The sequence below is a fragment of the Perissodus microlepis genome, chromosome 23 (genome assembly GCF_051167445.1).
Source record: "Perissodus microlepis isolate ML-2025 ecotype Zambia chromosome 23, ASM5116744v1, whole genome shotgun sequence".
Taxonomy (NCBI): domain Eukaryota; kingdom Metazoa; phylum Chordata; class Actinopteri; order Cichliformes; family Cichlidae; genus Perissodus; species Perissodus microlepis.
Window position 1 is genome coordinate 31829557 of NC_140482.1, and position 20403 is coordinate 31849959.

Sequence of the window (20403 nt, forward strand, 5' to 3'; positions counted from 1 at the left end):
ACAGACGAGGACATCATGAGTGATTCTAAGGCTTCCAGAAATAACACAGCAAAAACACAGACAACTGATTGAGCATTGAGCCTTTACTTTTAATCTAACACCTACTTCTCTTACCTTGTTCAATCAGACAAACAGCTTGCAGAAGCACATGGAAAACAGGCATCCTGTCTCTCTCACTCCCTACCAGCCTCTCTCGCTCACCCTCTATCCACCCTCAGATTGTTCTCCGCCCTTCCCCTCTCCTCGCCCTTCCCCTCAGCCCCAAACCCTATCTAGGTCGGGAGCTGGGGAGCTGGGAGGTGGTGTAGGTACCATGCATGCTCTGAGTCCTCCACATGCTCCCAGCACCACCAGAACTGCTGGTCGGTGGCGGAGGGGGCAGACGGGGGGAGTAGTGCACTGCAAATGGACGAGAGGAGGAGGCAGAGGAGGCTGAGAGAGAGGAAGAGGAAAGGGATGCAGCAGCAGAGACAGAAGCAGCAGAAGTAGAGGATGAGATGGAGAGGGATGATTGTGCTCTCTGGTGGTGGAGAGAGGAGAGGGACAGACGCGAGGAGTGGAGGGAGTCTGATCGAGAAGTTGCTGGGGAGTCAGAGTGCGTGGATGTCGACGAGGAGGGGACGCTATGCAGGGGTGGAGGAGGGGGCAGGGAGAGCGTGGGAGGAGAGGGGCTATGCAGGACCGACTGCGTGCGGCTGTGCTGGGCCTGGGATAACGAGAGGGGCATAGGCGAGGACACGGGCGCCAGGCGCGTGGAGGCTGGCTGGGGAGTGGTGTGTTGCTGGGTTTGGGAGGAGGTAGAGGAAGAGGAGGAGGGGAGACTGAGCAGAGAGTTGAGGCCTCCTGAGGTGGGGAGCGTTGCCCCAAACTGATGGGAGGACACTGAGGGAACCACGTGGTGAAATATACCTGCAAATCATACAGCAGAAATGGAGGGAGGAGGAGGGCGAGAGAGTGGAGACAAGAGAGAGCAGTGGCAAAAAGAGCAGGGGGTGGGGGGGGGGGGGGGACAGAGAGAGAAGCAAGGGCTGAGCCAGGTTGTGCAAAGCGCCAAGCAAGTCTGAGACAAGCACATAGAGAGCAAACAGAGTCAGTCCACTGGAAATGTAACGGAGCCAATTCAGCGCAGCCAGCGCAACGCTGCGGGAAGTGAAATGACTCTGATGCACTAACACACCCGGAAAAAACGCATGCGCAACAACGTGACCTACATGAAATCAAACGGTCACTCACGCTTTGTTATTAATGATTTCAATGAAAGTTTTGTGAAAAATGGCACATTTTCCGAGGGTGTCTCCAACTGCATCACCTAAGCGGCCAGTCCACGTCAAAGCAGGGCAGCACAGAGAGTCAGTCGAGAACACTTACCTGGCTCTTTCTCTTGCACGATTCGATATCAAGATGACCCCAAATACACAACCAAGCCCTCCCTCCAACTATTCGCTAATCCCTAGATAACATTGGCTATTAATCAGTGGTGCTCACCTCCAGCTGCTCCCCCTGCCAACCCAGCACTGGAGAAGCTTCCTAGGGCAGAGTGTCCGTTGACAAGCCGAGGGGTCCCAGTCACCGTGGATCCGCCAGTCTGGGCCCCAAACAAAGATTGCAAGACTGAGGTCCCTCCAAGTGGGAACTGGGCCCCCAGGTACTGCCCCACAGATGACCCAGTGCTCGAGGAAACAGCTACAGGACTGCCTCCCACTTTCCCACTAAGAATGCCCCCTCCACTGCTGGCGGCAGCAGAAATGAAGAGGTTCTGACTGGCCAGATTGCCGCTGTTCTTCAGCTCCCAGTCACGGGAGGCCTTCTGCTTCTGGAGGGTCTGGCGCTGGTCTGAACTGCTTCCTCCTTGAGCACCACCAGCACTGCTGCTTCCACCCCTGGTACTTGCCTCCTGACTGAGGAAAGGGTTTGGATTGCTGTAGCTGGACTCTCCATCGCTCCCTTTCCTCACCTGCTGCTGTTTGTGGTCAGAATCTGAGTCTGTTCCCCGACCCGAACCCCCGATGCCAAACGGAGAGCCCCCCTGTCTCAGGTCAGAGTTGGGTTGTTTGGGATCAGAAATGGGTGAAAAGGTGGATTTCCATTTGCTGGTAGAGGACAAAGATGACGATGAGGAGGCTTCACTGCCGGTGCTGTTACCACTGCTGCTTCCTGATTTTCTCCCTAGTGGAGGAGAAAGGAAAAAAAACAAACAAACACACAGCTCTCATCATCTAGCAGAAAGGCAGAGAATGATGATGATTATTTCTTAATGTATTCATTTTCTACCTCGTTCACCATCTCCGAGTCTACCAGATCCATCTCTGCTCTCCAATGATATAGTGGCTATTTTTCTTTCAATTCTGCAAAAACAAACAAAAATCTAAATCAAAATAAGCAGTAACAATATTATAAATATATGAAATTTGCAACAGAGCTGACTGAGTCATATTTATAACGGTACAACTTGTGATTAAATAAAAGCACAAACAGGAAATGCTGAATCACACGGTTATTCAGCAAGGACATTTAAATGACTTCCGATCGATGAAGACGCCATCATAAGCTTCATATTACCGAGAACTGGAGCTGTCAACAGGATAACCCGAGTCCTCATCGTCTGAGCTGGGTGCTGTGGAATATCGACCCGTGCCGTTCATCTCCAGGGGGCGCTCTCTCTTCAAGATGGGAGGTTGGTCTAGGTCAGGCCCAACGGGGCTGCGGCTTGATTGCTCTGGAGAGGAGATGGCAGAGATCTCCAGAGGTTGGTTGATGTTGTTCACCTGTTGGCGAAAATAATCACAGTTTACAGTGACGCTGGCGACATCTGTGAAAAACAAAACAGACGGATGGTTACGCTGGAGCAGCAGAAGGTTGTCTGTACGATGGCTAAAGAGGATGTGGCATTGTTATTACGCTATTATTACATTTGTTGTACAGTTTCAAGATCATGCCGCAAAGTGTGCCTCTATTGAACTTTTAAGACTGATGAATTAGCAGTGTGCAGGAGCCTTTAAAACTGCTTATAATATTGAGTATATACTTAATATAGTACAATACTCATAATGTAACTTCAAAGAATCTCATATATGCTCTTTCGTCTCCAGTGCTCACCATGGAGTTGATATTGAGTGGCGATCCTGAGGAGTGGTTGCTGGAGCTGAGCCCAGGGAATGATCTTCTCTTTGGGGATCCACTGGCCATAACAGGCCCTGGGTTGCCACGTTTCCGTCTCCCCCGCTTGCGTCCCTCTTGAGAGCAGAGGCTGTGAGAGGAGTGCGATGACGACGTATGCGTGGGTGTGTGAGCGTGCTGCGTGCTGGGCGATTGGTGGTGGTGGTTTCCATGGTTACTGTGGTATCCCTGCTTGGCCGGGTTGCCGGTGTGGTGGTGGAGGCGAGATCCTCCGGCTACGCTGCCCCCGCTGCCTGACGAAGAGGAAGACGAGGATGAAGAAGAAGAGGAGGAGAAAAAGATCCTCCTTCGCAGTTCACTTTCCTGGGCTTCTGCGTCCGATTCACCTCCTTGGCCCTCCGGTCCATCTTCTGGAACAATCCTCGGGGGTCCATCGGCATACTGGAGCACCCCCCCAGTGCTGAGAGGGGGGCTCTGGATCGGACCGCCTCGGCCCATTGTTAAAGTGTTGCTGTGTGGAGGAGGTGAAGAAGTGCCATTGTGGTCCTCGGGGTGCAGACCTCCATTCATCATGCTGGAGATGGATGAATATCCTAACAAAGACCAAACAGTTCATGAAGCTTCACAGGAAGATCAGACTAATAGAAAACAGCCTCAATTCACATATTTAACCTTAAGTAAGCAGCAGTAAGTTTTTTCCCAGAGGAATTTTTAGCAACACCCCAAGGAATATACTCACCCATTTTTAAAGCTGTAATAAAAATAAAACCAGTTTTTTTTCTTTGCAAGGAGTTTATTTTGGTAATTATGCTTTATTTGTGAAATGGACAAAAATAATTGGAAAATGCATATTATTCCATGAAATCAGCAAACACAGAATCATCCCCTTTACTGTATGTGGTGACCATGCTTACGCTGCATAGTCAGAGGCTTACTTACTTAATCCAGGCAAAACCCTGACTATAGTAGAAACTCTAAAAGTCACAAGTGAAAAATATGTGAAGAGTCCATCCTTACCATTGGTCTGACCGGTCTGTGACACAGGACTCGGAGTACTTCTCTGAAATCATGAATGCAGAGAATTTATCATTATGAAATCTGAAGGTATAGATTTATTTTGAACTTTAGACAATTACATTAATTAATTGACTAGATAAAAACCTAACCTACACATCTTAATTTTTAAACATAATATTTTTATCGTGCAGCGGGGTTTCACGAGAGGTGCATCAGTGATGTACTATAGGAAAAGTCAGCACACTCACCAGTCTCTCAGCACGACTGGGTAGCACCACACTGGCCAGTGGGATGCTAACTGGTAATTTACTTGGGTGAACAGTGCTCAGTGGGATACTAATAGGAAGGCTTGTAATGCTGTTGTCTCCCTGAACAGATGGACTCCTCTCTTTAATGCCCTGTGTCACAGCACAAATGGGAAAATTACAGCAGTGAAAGACTCAAGGTGTGCTTGCAAATAAATCGCAGTGAAAATGACACAGGGAAAGACGAAAATTCACCCTCTCTGAGCTTTTGAGGTTATTCTGAGCATCACATCCGTTGGGAGAGGGGCAGTTCTGTTTGGCTCCAAGTGGAGAGTTAACACCACCCAGATCCCTAAAAAGAAAAATGATGCTTTAGGATTCAATCTGCAGACAGCAGAAATAAAAATGTTCATACATGTTTGTAGTAGGAACAAACCTATGTGTGGTCAGCCCTGGGCCTCTTAAGTGAGCAGAGGCAGTAGGATCCTGGTTAAGGTGCCTACGCAAGGCAATCTTGGCAGGGGAGAAGCGCGTATAGTCAGGAAGAGCATGAGAGAAGCTTTGCTGCCTCTGTCGAGCATCAGGGGTGGCAGCCACTAATTCATGGTCCGGGGATATGGGCAGGTACCGAGAAAGAAGCTCACCCTTGGAGTTAACCCGGTCAAAACAAGGTGAGCTGGTGCCGTTGATAGTAAACTCTGGGCTAACACCGTTGAGAACTGGGGCTGAAGACAGGCCGAGCTTAGAAGAGTCCACGTCTGTGGAAGCGCGAGATTCCAGGTTTTTTCTATACGGGGAACTTTCGCCAGGGCTGTAGGATTTCAGCTGAAGTAGCTCCTGCTGCCTTTGACTTTTCTCCAGCTCCACAATGCTTATCTACAAACAGACACCAGGGGGAACTATTACACAGGTAAACAGGCTATACCGATGTTAAAATATTGGAAAATGTTTGTCACAATAGCTCATACACTCTTCCTGAAAACCACAGAGCAGTGAGGTGGATTAAAGGGTGGCAAGATGATAGAGGTAGAGGGGCACGCATCAGAAAAGAGAGACCAAAACACCTGGATATAGATCCAACAATCTGAAGATGTCAGCTGTGTACCTGCAACTCCAAGCAATGTCTCTGCTTCTCGGAGATCTGTTTGCGCAGGGCCTGCTTCTCTTTCAACAAACTCTCCAGACACAAAGAGCCCCAGTCCAGCTTCAACTCCTCACATCGAGACTTCAGCTGAAAAATAACAAGTTACTGTTACTCACTCTCTCTCTCCCATAATGCCGCCAGCCTGTTCGTCCAGCATTGCGCAAAAGTTAAACAGCAGGTACGATGACAGGGGAGAACCGCTGGAGACAATGCTGTAATTAAGGGCTGGAGGATCTGAAGCCTCACCAGCAGCAAGCTGTGGTCTCTCAGCAAAGCCATATCTCTCTCAAGCTGCTTGGTTTGCTCCTTCAGCTGAAGGTTATGGGCTGATATCTCCTTCTGGGCCTGAAGGAGGTCCTCCACAGTCAGGGCTTTTACTCCCAGCTGTTCAGTACACACAAAAAAAAAACAACACATATTTTTATCAGCTGCTTTACTAGCGTGATGCTTAAAAGAACTACGTCTAAGTGAGTCTTTGCAGACCTCTACTGGCTGAAGAGCTTTCCCTGCTACAGTAATGTCAAAGTGCATTTTACATTCTAAGTGCTCATATACAGTCACACCTGATGCAGGTGTGCATCCACCACGTTTCTTTTTTCGTTTTTTTAAACTCAATTTTTATTAAAATTTACAACATTGCAACTTGTACTTGTCAATGTTCACAAGTAGGACCGTTACAGGAACCGCAATGCAGAAATACAGATTAAAATAAGAACTGCAATTAGGAAGCACAAAAAACTGGGAAGAAAAACAAAACCCAAGCAAGCAAGCAAACAAACAAACAAACAAACAAACAACAAAACCCAAAAACTTTATGTAATATTAAATAACATGTGACAATCTTAGCCATAAATGAACAAAACGAAACAGAACTATGCTAAATTATTGAAACAGTAAAGCATGTATGGGTCGCCAACGCTCAGTAAACAATTCTCTCTGAATCCGCAGAGCATATGTTATTTCCTCCATTTGGTAAATTTCTCTTACTTTATCAATCCACATATTATATGAAGGTGGGTCAAGATTCAGCCATTTAATAGTAATACACTTTAGTGCTGCTGTAAGCAAGATTCTTAAGAGATACTTTTTATTGTTTCCCGCAAAACCATTTGGTAATACTCCTAAAATGGCTAGCTGTTGGTCTTTTGTTAATGGTTGTTGGAAAACTGTGTTGAGAACTTTAAATATGTCATTCCAAAATGAGCAGATTTTTGGGCATGGCCAGAATATATGTGAGTGGGTTCCTAAATAAGTACCACAATTTCGCAAGCAGGTGTCAGGATTTGTAGGCTTCATTTTGGCAATTATCTCTGGGGTTCTAAAATATCTCATGACCACCTTCCCAGGTGTCCTCTGAGATTTGAGTGCCAGTCTCAGCTTCCCACCTTGTCTTAATATCCAAAGTTGCACTTGTATTGAAACTCATAAATGCGTTATAAAAATTGCTGATTAATTTTGGGGAGGAATTGCTTTGAAATATTTTTAGAAATATTTCCTCAGTGGGTGAGGGCTCTAAAACTTGCCTCCATTCTTTATGTTTTGTCAAAAAACTTCTTAGCTGCAGAAATCTAAAAAAGTCAGAAGAAGGAAGCCGAAACTGACCTCTCAACTGTTCAAATGAGCTCAGGTGCCCATTCCTCACAACATGACAAAGTTTATGAAGCCCGTTATTTGACCATGCTCTGAAACCAGAGTCTTCCACAATAGGAGAAAAACCCTGCAGGGAGGAAAAGCTTGATAAAATTGAAATTTCTTTTCGAAGACCAAATGATTGTTTGTTTCTACGCCAAATCTTTAGTGTGACCCTTGTCCATTCCCCCATATGCAAATTTTTAATTGAAATGTTAGAAAAAAAGCAGGGATTCCAATGATCTTTCGCACATTGTCTTCTCAATGTTTAGCCACTGAGTTTCAGACAAATCCCGCACCCATACAGTCAGGGGTCTCATCTGAGCTGCCCAGAAATAATAGTTCAGATTTGGAACAGCCAATCCCCCCTGCAGTTTTAATGTTTGGAACTTGATCCTTGGGCGTTTGCCTTGCCATATAAATTTGGTTTATCTAAATTATCAAATGTAGAGTTGGGAATGTTAATAGGCAGCATTTGAAAAAGGTATAGAAGTCTTGGCAATACATTCATACGTATGCTCTCGATCCGACCCAAGAAAGACAGAGGCAGGACTGTCCATCTCTCTAAATCTTTTTTTATTTTTGCAACTATAATTCATAATTTACTTTAAACAAGTCTGATAATGAGTGAGGAATTTGAATTCCTAAATACTTGATACCTTCGTTTGGCCATTTAAAGCCACATCGCTCCTTGAATGTTTGTGAAATGTTTCCTCCTATATCCATTGCCAATGTTTTGTCAATATTAACTTTGTAACCAGAGAGGTAACCGTATGTACTAATAATTTCTTTTAAATGAGGTACACTGACTGCAGGATTTGAAATGTATAAAAGTACATCGTCTGCATAGATGGACAATTTATGCTGTTCTCTATTAATTGAAAGGTCCTGAATTTCATGTTCATCTCTAATCAGCTGCGCCAAAGACTCAATACTTATATCAAACAGCAGGGGCGACAGTGGGCATCCTTGTCTACACCCACGTTCCAGTGGAAATCTGGCTGATATTGTTCCATTTACCCGTACAGTCGCCATTGGGTTGGATCTGTATCCACTTAATTAAGTTTGGCCCAAATTTGAATCTTTCAAGTGTATGGCCCAAGTACTGCCAGGAAACCCTGTCGAATGCTTTTTGCGCATCAAGAGACAGAATCATTGTTTCTTCTTGTTTAGTCTTGTACAAGGACATTAAGTTCAACAATCTACGAACATTGTCCCCATAGTGCCTTCCTGCAATGAACCCCGTTTGATCTGGATTTATAACATGTGTAATAATTTTACTAACTCTTTTGGCTAAAATCGTGGTGAGAATGCGCAAATCAGTATTAAGTAATGAGATTGGCCTGTATGATTGACAATTTGTGGGGTCCTTGCCCTCTTTATGGATTACGACAATTGTAGCATCGTTCCAGGACGGCACCATAGTCCCAGTCTCCAGAGCGCAGAGGTAAGCTTTCAGTAATAAGGGTCTTTATAGAATTCGTTAATAAAACCATCAGGGCCAGGACTTTTTTTTAGTTTTAAGGTTTGAAATCACCTGTAAATTTTCTTGTTCTCGAATTGGTTCATCTAACTCCTTTGCTACAGATTCTGGCAGTGTTTTTAAATTGATCTTTTCTAAGAAATCAGATAGTGTATTGTCATCTTTACATTAGGGCTGCCACAAACGATTATTCTGATAGTCGACTAGTCACCGATTAATTTTGCGATTAGTCGACTAATCAGATCATCATCCATTGGACGTAAAACTACAGCTTATTGCACCAGCAGCATCTGCTCTTATATAACTATCATTAGCTTACAGCTTTAAGTGTTTAAGGTGCTAACTAAAAATAAAGACAAGATGATAGTTTATTAAATTTTAATGAAATTTGCAGATTGTTTAGGTGAAGTTTAATAAACTCAGCCGTCTGCTCCTTGATATCTAACATATAACGGGACACCGGAGTAAATTCTGGAGCATCTCACACTTCTGATAATCAGCTGTCTGCCTGACGTTTATTCAGCTGTGTAAAAACTATAACTTTGATCTCAGCCAAACCGATTTACTCAGGAACAAATGAAATACTAAAAAAAGCCAAACAATAAAATATTTAAGTTATCTAAGTTATCTAAGTGACTATATGTTTAACCTGAGTAGCGAAAGACGGAGGTGGGTTTGAAGCCGGGAGTCCGGTGTTCTCACGACTCTAGTGAGCCTTGCCCCGGCTAGCATTCGAGCTAGTGGGTAACAGACGTCTCTGAAAACGTCGGAGCGCTTTTGAAAATATGTGGTGTCTTGATAAACTGAGCAGATATTTGAGGTTTACACAGCTACATTCTCACCTGAAAATATGTTAAACGTTTATTTTGTGACCCAGAAAGAATAATAAGAGTAACATTAAAACTAACTAGCTGCCGCCATTGTTGGAAACTGAGCTGGGCTGCGCTATGAATTCTGGGACAGAGCAACTTCTTCTTCTTCGGGGTTTAACGGCAGCTGGCATCCTTGTACATGCAGTGCTGCCATCTTCTGTTTCAGTCCGTTATTACACTCTTAAATCCTACTACTTATTCCTGCGTCTTTTGTGATCTTACAAAGCTTCAAACGATGCGTCGACTATTAAATTAGTCGTCGACGATTTTGATAGTCGACGTAATCGTGACTAGTCGACTAATCGTGGCAGCCCTACTTTACATGTATCTGAATTTTTATATAATGACTCGAAAAAATTGGCAAAGCAACTTGCAATTTGGTTTGGTTTAGTAATTAGGGTTTGATCTGACTTCAACTTTTGGACCACATTACAAGTTTGCTGTTTCCTGAGTCTTACTGCCAGTAATCTACTAGCCCTGCTACCCTGTTCATAGTACTTTTGTTTAATGAATCTTAAATTGCCCTCAATTTCCTCGTTTATTAAACTATTGAGCTCACTACGTAACATTTTAAGATCGGAAAGCAAATTGGCTGTCTGTGCTTTTTTCTGTTGTTGCTCTAGGTGTTTTATTATGGCCTCCAATTCACACCACCTAGCCTCTTTTCTTTTTTTCCTGGCACTTGCAAATGATATTATGCGACCTCTAATGTATGCCTTGGCGCAATCCCAGAGAGTTAAAGGTGATATCTCCGGAGTTGTATTCAACTCCAAGTAAGTATTTAGTTCAGTATGTATGAACTCACAAAACTGGCTATCATTTAGGAGTGAGGCATTTAATCGCCAAAGTTTTAGTTTTGGTGTCAATCCTAAGTCCCATGAGAGTGATAACGGTGGATGGTCAGATAGTGTAATTGGTAAGATTTCAATATTGTCAATTCTATGCTCTTCTGTTTTAGAGGTAAAAAAGAAATCTATCCTGGAATAGGATGCATGTCTATGCAAGTAAAAAGTATAATCTCTGACTCTAGGAAACCTATTTCTCCAGACATCAATTAGTCCCAGTTCAGTTGTTAAATGTTTTAGAGCTTTGCTCATTTGCGACGCATGGCTTTTAGAACTTGGTTGTTTAAATACCCTCCAAGCAATAAAACACCAGAACACTTTTGAAGTACTAGATTAGAAATTGTATGTATGAAATTTGGCTCATCCTCATTAGGGGCGTAGATATTGATGAGGGAAACCAGTACTCCATCAATAGAGCCGTTGACCATAATGTACCTCCCATGTGGGTCTCTATATGTAGTGAGTGGGGTGAAGTGTATCTGTCTGTGTACTAGGATAGCCACACCTCTTTTCCTGACAGATGTGTGAGATGAATAAAACACTTGTTGTGCCCATGACCTTTTTAGCTTGTCATGCTCAACGTCAGATAAATGCGTCTCCTGCAAAAAAAGCTATATGACAATTGAAACTTTTTAACTGGCCTAGAATTTTTTTCCTTTTAATAGGGCTGTGGAGGCCTTTGACATTATAGCTTATGACTTTAAGCAAATCTATCTTGACTGTTTAGGGTTAAGTTTGGAAGATATCTGAGAGGCACAAATAATTTTGAACTCCATGATGACCCAAAGTTTTGCTTAGCATAGGGCAATACAAAAAGAACCATCAAACCAGAAACTAATATATAAACCACATTGTACAACTTTTTTACGCATCAAATGATCCCCGGGAGAACAAGGGACTTGAACAGGGGTAACAACAGCAGGACAGAAAGTCAAAGGGACCCGAGTGCAGCTAACTCGAGTTTAGATGTCTTCATATGGAATGATGAACTGAAGTTCGGGGAAAATTGCTGGGCAAGCAGTCTCAGTACCACTAATAAATCTCAGTGCTGTCTGCTAAAACAATATTGGAACTCAGGCCCTGCACAACGTAGTTACAACCAGGCACAATGATGTAGCTTACTGACATAGAGAACTCTGAGTTACCTTCCACCTTGGGACAGAAGATAAGACAGTCATAGATCACCATCTGCTGGAGAGAGTATATTTTCCTTGACATAATCCATGGCTTTGGCAGCATCCACAAACTCCTTTTCAACGTTGTTGTAAGAGACACGGAATCTGGCAGGGTAGAGGATGCCAAAGCGGACTCCCGGCCTATCGTGGAGTATCTTCCTCACGTCAGTGAAAGCCGCCCTGGCTTTCGCCCCTCTGGCCGTGTAGTCGGGGAATATGGCGATTGGGTTTACTTTGAAGTGTAATTTTCCTCTGCGCGCTCTCCTGAGGATGTCCGCCGCGTCTCCTTCGCTGTTTAATTTAGCAATGATAGGGCGTGGAATATCTCCGGGTCTCCGTTGAGTCAGGCTACGATGAGATCTTTCCACGCGGACTTCTCTGTCAAGCTGAAACACCTCTTTGAGGAGCGCAGAGACCGCCGCCGGAGAGCTGGAACCCTGGGTTTCAGTCACACCGATAATCCGGATGTTTCCCCTTCTCATACGTCCCTCGAGGTCTTCACATTTGTGTTTAAGGGCTTTTACCTCTTTTGTGAAGGGCTCCATCGTGTCTTGTACGGCCACCATTTCGTCAGACCAATTCGACAGATTTTACATTAGCTCTCACCTGGTCCAGCTCGGCTCGAATAGTGGTAGTGTTGCTATTGATTTCTACCTTCACGTCTTGGATATCCCTTTTCAACGAGTCAAAGCTGTCAGCCAGAGCAGACCTGACTTCCTGCTGGATGATGGCGGCGATATCTTGTCGCAAGGAGGTAAGAATATCCGTCTTGAGGTCTGCCATCTGTATTTCCACAGATTTCCCGCCACTTTGTTTAAGATTGTATTTGAGAGCAGATTGGTAACTTAAGTGCCTATTTTTGAATACAAGTTAAGCTGGAATGTGCAGAGGCTCTGAAGTAAGCGTGTTCACTCCATCGCGCTTGCTAGCGCGCGCCCCCCCCGTTTCTTTTGACCATGTTTATCCTAAGGTGGGACAGAGACGGCATGAGTTTTAAGCTCGTCTACAATTCCCATCCGTTTGATAATCTGCAGTTTTTCAATATACATGCTATAAAAAGTTGAATGAAGCATTTTCTGTAGATTTCTACTAACAAGTGTTACTGCGTCAGGTGGGAGCAACATAGCATCACTTCTTACCTCATCCAGTTTAGTCTGAAAGAGACCTTTGATCTTCTCCTTGTGAGACTGACAGACCAAATGGAGCTGCTCTGCCTGCCCTGATAGGTCCCTGTGTTTTTGCTAGAGTGAGTGGAAAGCAGATATAATAATATAAATGTATATACAGAATTTAGCGAGGTGAAGGTAACCTCACTATGCAGTCTGTTGAGACAATAATTACCTTCTCTTGGTCTAAAAGTTGTTGCAGGTTGGAGCGGTACTGAGGAGTCTTCATGTAGGCCATAAACTGGAGGTACTGAATTTTGATATTGTCTGTAAAAGAAGATCAAAGTTGGAGACAGAGAGAGACGGACAGTTTAACAAATATGTTTGCTGTTGATTGGAGAACTGCTGTTTTGTTTGCCTCTTCACGTTTTGGCCTCATTCTATAACGTGTGCCTAGAAATATTCTGACCCTGTGCACAAAAAAAGTGCACATGCAAAAATGACTGCTGGAAATAATGAAACATGCACACCAGCTAATTTTCTTCTTGTCACAGTTTAAAATGTGGATGAGGCTCAACATGTTTGTTCGTTTGTTTATTTTTGTAAACACGGCTCATATCAGTCTCTGGTGTTAGCTGGTCACGTAAAAGAACAACAAAGATGCAATAAATGCTGACGTGCAAATGAAGTTGAGGATGTGGAGAAAGCCCACCAACGCTTTTATTTTTTGTGTTCTGTGGTGAAATGGCTGCCACTTATTTCTGATTACTGTTCTTTTGTCAGAGACCACAGACAAAAACAATGATGGCATCAGAGTGAAACAGGCCAGGTACCAGACTTGGAGAAAAGCTTATTTTCATTTGCACATTTACAACACAAGTATAATAATATCAAAGACCATTCATGCAAATCCTAAAACCTCAATTTTTTCAAGGTATTAAATAAAAAAGGAGAACTGTGCAAAAGCAGAGCTTCTTTAGGAGCCCTCCACTCATTCTCAGTGGCACCTTAAAGCTAAGTTCTTACAAAGTTCTTACAAAACCTTTCCCAGTTGGACGTTCAGTATCGTGAACTATTTTGACAAGATTAACATTTCAGTACAAAATCTGGTTCTCAAAAATAAATATTCTGTACTTCCAATACACCTCTGTATGTAGGTGTGTGCCGAGGCGGAGTCACAGCTATGAGTGGATGGCTCACGATGTGAATGTATTCACTGAAAAAGATCTCATCCAAAACTTCAGCACAACGAGAATCATCCTAACCAGCAGGCAACACACAAAAGTCAGATCAAGTTCTCTTTTATTAAGTCTTTAGTTCACAACCACAAACAGAAGTGGCGTTAAAAAGCTTTAGGCTTTGTTAAATTTCCTTATAGATCAATCACACCACACTTCCGAGAAAGTCTGTCCATACTGATATATAAAAACTGTTGCTTAAATCAGTAACCTGCATTTCATATAACCATGTGTATATCTGGTATAGTGCATGTGGTTTTTCAGCATCACGGTTAAAAAAAAAATCAATCGGTGTCTTCATTAACTTACCTAGCAGTTTTTCCAAACCAGGGGGAGTTGGGCTCAGCAGAAGTTGACTAGGGGTATAGTGCTGGACCTTGGGAGGTAGCTGGTAGAAGGGACTCTGAGGTGGTCGGTATGCATCTGCACGCACAGTAATATTTTCATTAGTAACATCAGTAAAAGTCCTGTTTAGGAAATAATACAGACAGCATATTGTGTGTGTGTGTGTGTGTGTGTGTGTGTGTGTGTGTGTGTGTGTGTGTGTGTGTGTGTGTGTGTGTGTGTTAGCGCTCTTACCCTGAGGGGGTGCTGCAGAAAGGGTCTTGGCATGCAGCAAATCCAACGCACTCTGATTCTTCTTATTTTTCTTCTCAGCAGCTGGAGTAGCTTTCTTGGGTCGACCACGTTTCTTATTGTTCAGCTTGCGACCTTTGGCCAGGAGTCGCGTTCTTCTCGGTTTAGCGGAGGGCTTGACCACAGTCACCAAGCTAGGACGCTCCTCTTCACCACAGGAGTCCTGCTTTATTACACAAAGAGATAACAGTCACATAGAGAACACAGAGACCTGTCTCACAACGCTGACCGGCTCGTCCGGGTTTACAGAAATTAATTCTCATTCTTGTACCTTGTTTGGTTCCTTGGGTTTTGTAGGCGTGGTACTATTGCTTTTACTGTCCTTCGTGTCCTTCTGCTGACGTCTTCTAGCTGCCTCTTGCTCCTCCTAACAGAAGATGAATCAATTTACTAGTCTGATCCAAAAAAAGTAGTAAATACAGGGACTGTCAACACACTGAAGAAGAAGACTCACCCTGAGTTTAGGATTTTTGAGACTAGCAAAGTAGTTTTCAAGCTGGAAGATGAGAAAAGGAAAATGTGGGTATTAGATTAAGAGTCCTTATTTACATGTTTGTAACAACACTTAAAGAATCAGGTGCATGCTCGTTTCACAGTTCTGACTGAATAAAGCAAACGCACTAAATAATTAAATTTACTACAATCGGTACATAAAATGTGTTTTGTGTCATCGCCAAATAAAACTTCATAAAGAGTGAGACGGAGAGGGCAAATGGCATCAGGTGGTGACAAGAAACACATCTGCATAATGAGACTGTCACAAGCATTTTCCAGGCAGCCTGCCAGTTTTCTCACTGGGACTTCAACAGGTAACCAGGGATTACTTTCACCAGTTACTGGAATGACACATATGTCACGGTAATCTAATAAGCACACGTCTGCCTGTGAAACCTCAGATTGCTTACTCTCAAGATACACTACTCATTAAGATGATACCAGCTGTTATTATGGCAGCTTATCTCTTGAGTTTAGGTTACGGTTCGTCTCTAATGGATAATTTATTTGTGTTGCTTTAGTAGTCAATTATTTTTTTATTGAGCTGACGAGATCCTCTCTGTTAGGATTTCACGTGTGGGCGCCTGGGATCACTTCCTCTCATTACAGAGACAAAGAGAAGCATGGGTGCTTACTATGGTGCGGTCTATGGTATGCAGGTAGTAGGAAACTGGCTTTCCAGTCCAGGAAACAGAGCCCCTGAGTGGAGAAAGCTCCACCACACGCATAATTGTGCCAATATCTGCAGGACAGAAGGGAGGAATATCACACGGAAGTCTAATTGAGCCTTAAATATTATTTATTTATTTTTTAAATAAATTAGGTGCTTACCACTCAAGTTTCGACTGTTGATTCTGAAGTTTAAAGGTGCAAAGGGTTTGGAGGATACAATTTTCCCTCCTGGGGAAATAGAAAAACAAATGCACATAAATTCTTTACATGTGTTGTACACACCACAGCTTTTTCAGCTCATTACTTGACGCACGCATGGTAATTTACACAATCACTTTAACTATCTATGGATGGATCTCATGAGCCATTTTTAGCTTAATTAACAATGAGAACAGCTGAAGAATTAATCACTACCAACACTACAAAAACATGATGCTTTATATAAACAAAATACTACATGCACCTGCTTTCAAACTGTTTTTCTATCTTTGATTAATTTTCTCCAGTTTTCAATAAAGGGTCTCAATTCAGTTTTGCTGGGAAATTTGAAAATACCAAATTAACAGAGAGCAGATTGTGGAGATTGAAGAAAAAGTGGACACATCTCCTCAAATGATTTTTAAAATAATGCTCTGATCCAAACATGACATACAAAAAGTGGTGGGTCTGAATATAATGCAGAAATTGTATGTTTGTGACTTTGAAGCTGAAACATTGTTGACTCTATAGAACACAAATTCATCAATGTGCCTAACAGACCGTCAGTGCAACATAATTTATGCTCAATTTTTCTGATAATTCTGATCAAAATTTAAGTGATGATCTATATATTTTCCAATTTAAGAGCCTTGTGTATGTCTGAGTGTTTTTTAACTGAAAGATAAAATAACGCAGATGTTTTCAAGTACAAACAAGTAATGAGTAAGTAGTGTAGTCATTAGCTGAAAAGTACTAACCTTCCTTCATGTTAGCAAAGCGCTCCTTCAGCTGGTGATCTACCTCTGGACCAAAGGCAAAGTTATTCACAAAAATAATACTGGAAAACAGACAAGAGGAAATACTTCACAGTTCAATTCACAGTAAAAATGGTTACCTCAGGATGTAATGAATGACAAAAAGGTTAAGGAGGCGCTTTTCTGATAATATTTTGATTAGATTCAGATTCTAAACGGCCTTATTTGCAGAAAAGCATAAATGGAGATTTTGTCTTTCAGTCTGTCACTGTGATCAGGCTTTGTACACCACCTTGTGTTGGCGATTCTTTCTTTCCACTCTTCAGACAGAAAATCACCTCTTTCCAGCTGAAACAAATTGTACGGTTATGGAAAATGTCCTGAACACCTGTGAATCTACAGAGCACCTGAATTTGTTTCTTCTGAACGTGTGCGCAGTGAAAGTGCAACTTGTGTCACACAAGAACCAACTTACTGTGTACTCCCCGTGTTTCTTCCCATACCATTTCATCCATTTTTTAAACTCTTTATCCATGGTCTGAAACAAAGAACAGAAACAATATCAGAACACTTGATACAAAAATTCAAGTTTTTAAAAGTCAAAATGATGATAATGCGAGAGTTGTGGAGGCATTTCTAGAAAGAGAGGAAGTAAACAAATAGCCCCCAGTTAAAGTTTGGATACTGGTTTAAAAAAAAAAAAAAAAACCCTTTCAGTTACCAGAATGACTCGAACATGAGTTTCACACTTATGATTAAAACTAAGATTTTGAGTTGAATTTCCGCCCAGTCGGGAGACATTAATTCAAAGCAGGGATGTCTATCTGAAGCTTGGGCACTACTCACCAGTCTGTTACCTGCTCTATAGTCAAACCGGCACTGATTGCAGTCAGACACTACAGTCACATTATGATAGAGCTGCTGGAAGTTTGAAGACCGCTTAAGGTTCAATCCAGCTGCGTCAGACATTTACAATCTTAACTGAACTCAGTTTAGTGCTTTAGTGCAAGTGTGGAACAGGTTTATGTACCTTGTTTGGTGCAGCGCGACAGGGCAAACAAATGCTAACAAAGAAACCAGTTTGAAGGCTGATCTGAAGAGGAAATAAACAGCAAGTGCTCTTTCTGCTAGACTACGCTCTAGTTTAGAGCTGTCTATAGTAATCGGTGGTTTTTCACTAAAACAAATCTAAACGCAGTGATTTTCAATCCCGTGCTGCTGGGTCTGTATATCTGTTATGTGAGATAATGGAGTTACCTCTGCATAGGTAGCTGGAATGTCTGCTTTCTCTACACCGTAGTAGTGTTTACAGTTGGTTGCTGCTGCAACCTGCAGCACCACCTGCCCTACTCCTGCAAATATGAAACAATTTCTTTAAAAATACATAAACACACCAAAGCTGCCAGACTTGCTATTTATGCTGGAGTTCTGAATCTTACAATTTCAGACATTTTCATAGTTCTTAATTAGCATTTTTATTCAAGTAACCCCAAACACACTTTACTGGAGTACTTTTAATAAACAAAGACAAACTTCAGGTGCTTCTACCAAGTGGTTAGTATAGAATGAAATGTATAACAGCAAACTAACCACTGCCAAGGTCAACAAAGGTGTCTTCTTCCATCATTTCCATTTCATCAATAATCTGGGCCACCAGGTCGAAAGAGGTCTCTCCGTACACCTCGGGGGAGAAGGGTTCATAGTTGTTGAGTTTCTCTGGGTCGGTCACTGAGTGGTTGTACACCTGCTGTAAGATATGTCTCAGCAGCCCATTGGAAGGACGCTTGTTTAGCTTCATGGGCTGGGTGGTCCCTTTCCACTGTAAAACAGGATTTGCATCAATTACATAGCGCCCCCAGAGAGTGCACTCCATCCCTTTTTATACATTTTAGGAGTTTTCAGACTCATTTTAAACAGTATCATCTTAACGTATTCAATTATTTTTCACAATTAACCTGCACACATGATAATGACAAAGCGAATACAGGCTTTTTGAGTGGTTTGTACAACTGTTAAAAATAAAAGACTAAAATATCCCATTTCAATAAATATGTGAAGCATTCACTTAATAGACATTCACTTAATACTTTTGCAAAAAAAAAAAAAAAAAAAAAAATAAGAGCCTCAATTCTTTTGGGAAAGATCCCACAAGGTTGGGAAACCTGTCCTTTAGATGTTTCTCCATTTTTATGGTACAGTTATTTGAGCTTAATCCCGGTGGATGGCAAGTATCAGTGAACATTTTACGTTTCTGTTTGTTTTATGTAGTTCGGGTCCATAATTACCGAAAAGCAAAGGATGCACATCCACCATTTTTTAATTGAATAATAAATTTGATAAATTGCTTCTCTGCACTTTGACACTGACATAAAAAAATACATTATTGAAAAATATGTTCAGCTGCCTTTCTAAGGGGTTACGAGTCCCATGGACAGGATCCAGCTTGGGTGACTTTGACCACAAGTGCTAAGAATAAACCTTGTTCTTCTCAATGAGCAGCTCCTCCTCACAGGTGGTTTCAACTGCCAAAAAACAGCTACCATAGCCTATGTCAGTCCAAGACAGTGGTGTTGGAGTACGACGGGGGAAGAGACCACTTGGAGAGGCAGCAAAATTATTTCGAGGGCTGCCAGAAAGGCACCCTGGTCTGCATGTTGGCAGGCAAAGATAAGACAGGAAAGGCCCAGGCTTAATTAAATAGCAGAGACTACAGTTTACTAGTTTTTACTCTAATATTCATCAGCAGCTGTAAGACCTTACACAGACACATATCATATTTATGACCAGCTGATTCCATTAGCCCTGTGTTAGCCTTAAGATGGGCTTGTGAGGGTATATACTCTGACTTCTACCTTTCAACAGCTGGAATAGGCTCCAGCTCTCGAGGAATAAGCGGTTAGGGAAATGTACTGTTGTATGGACAGATGATTTAATTAGTGCCAGGTAGACTCCAGACAATCTTTAGAAGTTCCTAAGTGATCTCTGACAAAAGTAGCATGCACCAGAAATCAATAGCAAAAGGTCTGAATACCTGTGTAAGTGGAATATTTCTTTAATTACTGCAGTGGAATGTAGATAAGACAGCACACTAAAGAGTTCTTACCAAAATCCAATAATTGAAGGACAAAGATAGACCACCTTAGAGAACACTGGCTCTGATATCCTACTATAAATACTCAAAACCAGAATAAACAGTTAGGGAAAATGACTCACAAAGGGCACAGATTCAAAAGAACCAGGTTTGTGACTAATGTGTAGCCTTCTCCTACAAAACAGCAAGGAACTTTTCACATATGGACTCACCAGCTGATGAATGCTGTCAATGGCCCTGTTGTACTTGTCACAAAGTCTCTGCATGCTCTCAAAGCTGGGAGAGAGAGGCAACACATATAAAATATGATCTCTATAATTTAATTTAAGTAATAACAGCACATTTCTGAGTGAAATAATACAGCTCACATGGGTTAACTCTAACTATCATGACCTAATTTGTTATCATGGCTGGGTGAAATTAATCAAGTCTTTAAATCTGACTCATAAACTAACTAAACTAATTATCAGAGACATCAATCTAACCTTCTGTCTGACTCACAGACTTTGATTTTACAGATACTGATGACATTATTTTACCTCTTGGTGTCATAGTCAATGAGTACATAATTTTCCATTGCCAGTTTGAGGTCTGGGATTTCCTCACACACCCACCTATTAAATAAACATAAAATCACTACTAAATCAGGTCTTTGACAGTCATGTGCATGTAGGAGTATCGCAGG

At 42.3% G+C, this 20403-nt stretch overlaps 1 protein-coding gene across 4 annotated transcripts in view; it reads right to left on the reverse strand.

Moving 5' to 3' along the window:
- dot1l (DOT1-like histone H3K79 methyltransferase) overlaps positions 1-20403 on the reverse strand; it is a 31336-nt gene that overhangs the window by 4096 nt on the left and 6837 nt on the right. Inside the window, exons 3-28 of one of the 4 annotated variants that reach the window (XM_084920597.1) lie at positions 20258-20332; positions 19931-19994; positions 18218-18446; positions 17885-17979; positions 17103-17165; positions 16920-16975; positions 16631-16710; positions 15834-15902; positions 15638-15744; positions 14962-15003; positions 14779-14874; positions 14451-14670; positions 14181-14294; positions 12869-12960; positions 12667-12768; positions 5770-5907; positions 5485-5610; positions 4816-5255; positions 4635-4731; positions 4383-4532; positions 4135-4177; positions 3097-3710; positions 2560-2765; positions 2272-2345; positions 1486-2166; positions 115-909 (exon numbers count right to left, since the gene is read on the reverse strand). In XM_084920597.1, coding sequence (XP_084776723.1) covers positions 269-909; positions 1486-2166; positions 2272-2345; positions 2560-2765; positions 3097-3710; positions 4135-4177; positions 4383-4532; positions 4635-4731; positions 4816-5255; positions 5485-5610; positions 5770-5907; positions 12667-12768; positions 12869-12960; positions 14181-14294; positions 14451-14670; positions 14779-14874; positions 14962-15003; positions 15638-15744; positions 15834-15902; positions 16631-16710; positions 16920-16975; positions 17103-17165; positions 17885-17979; positions 18218-18446; positions 19931-19994; positions 20258-20332 — 4714 coding nt within the window. In that variant the 3' untranslated portion in view covers positions 115-268. Of the gene's footprint in view, positions 1-114; positions 910-1485; positions 2167-2271; positions 2346-2559; positions 2766-3096; positions 3711-4134; positions 4178-4382; positions 4533-4634; positions 4732-4815; positions 5256-5484; positions 5611-5769; positions 5908-12666; positions 12769-12868; positions 12961-14180; positions 14295-14450; positions 14674-14778; positions 14875-14961; positions 15004-15637; positions 15745-15833; positions 15903-16630; positions 16711-16919; positions 16976-17102; positions 17166-17884; positions 17980-18217; positions 18447-19930; positions 19995-20257; positions 20333-20403 lie in introns of those variants that run through there. The other 3 variants (XM_084920596.1, XM_084920598.1, XM_084920599.1) reach the window with 3 other exon arrangements.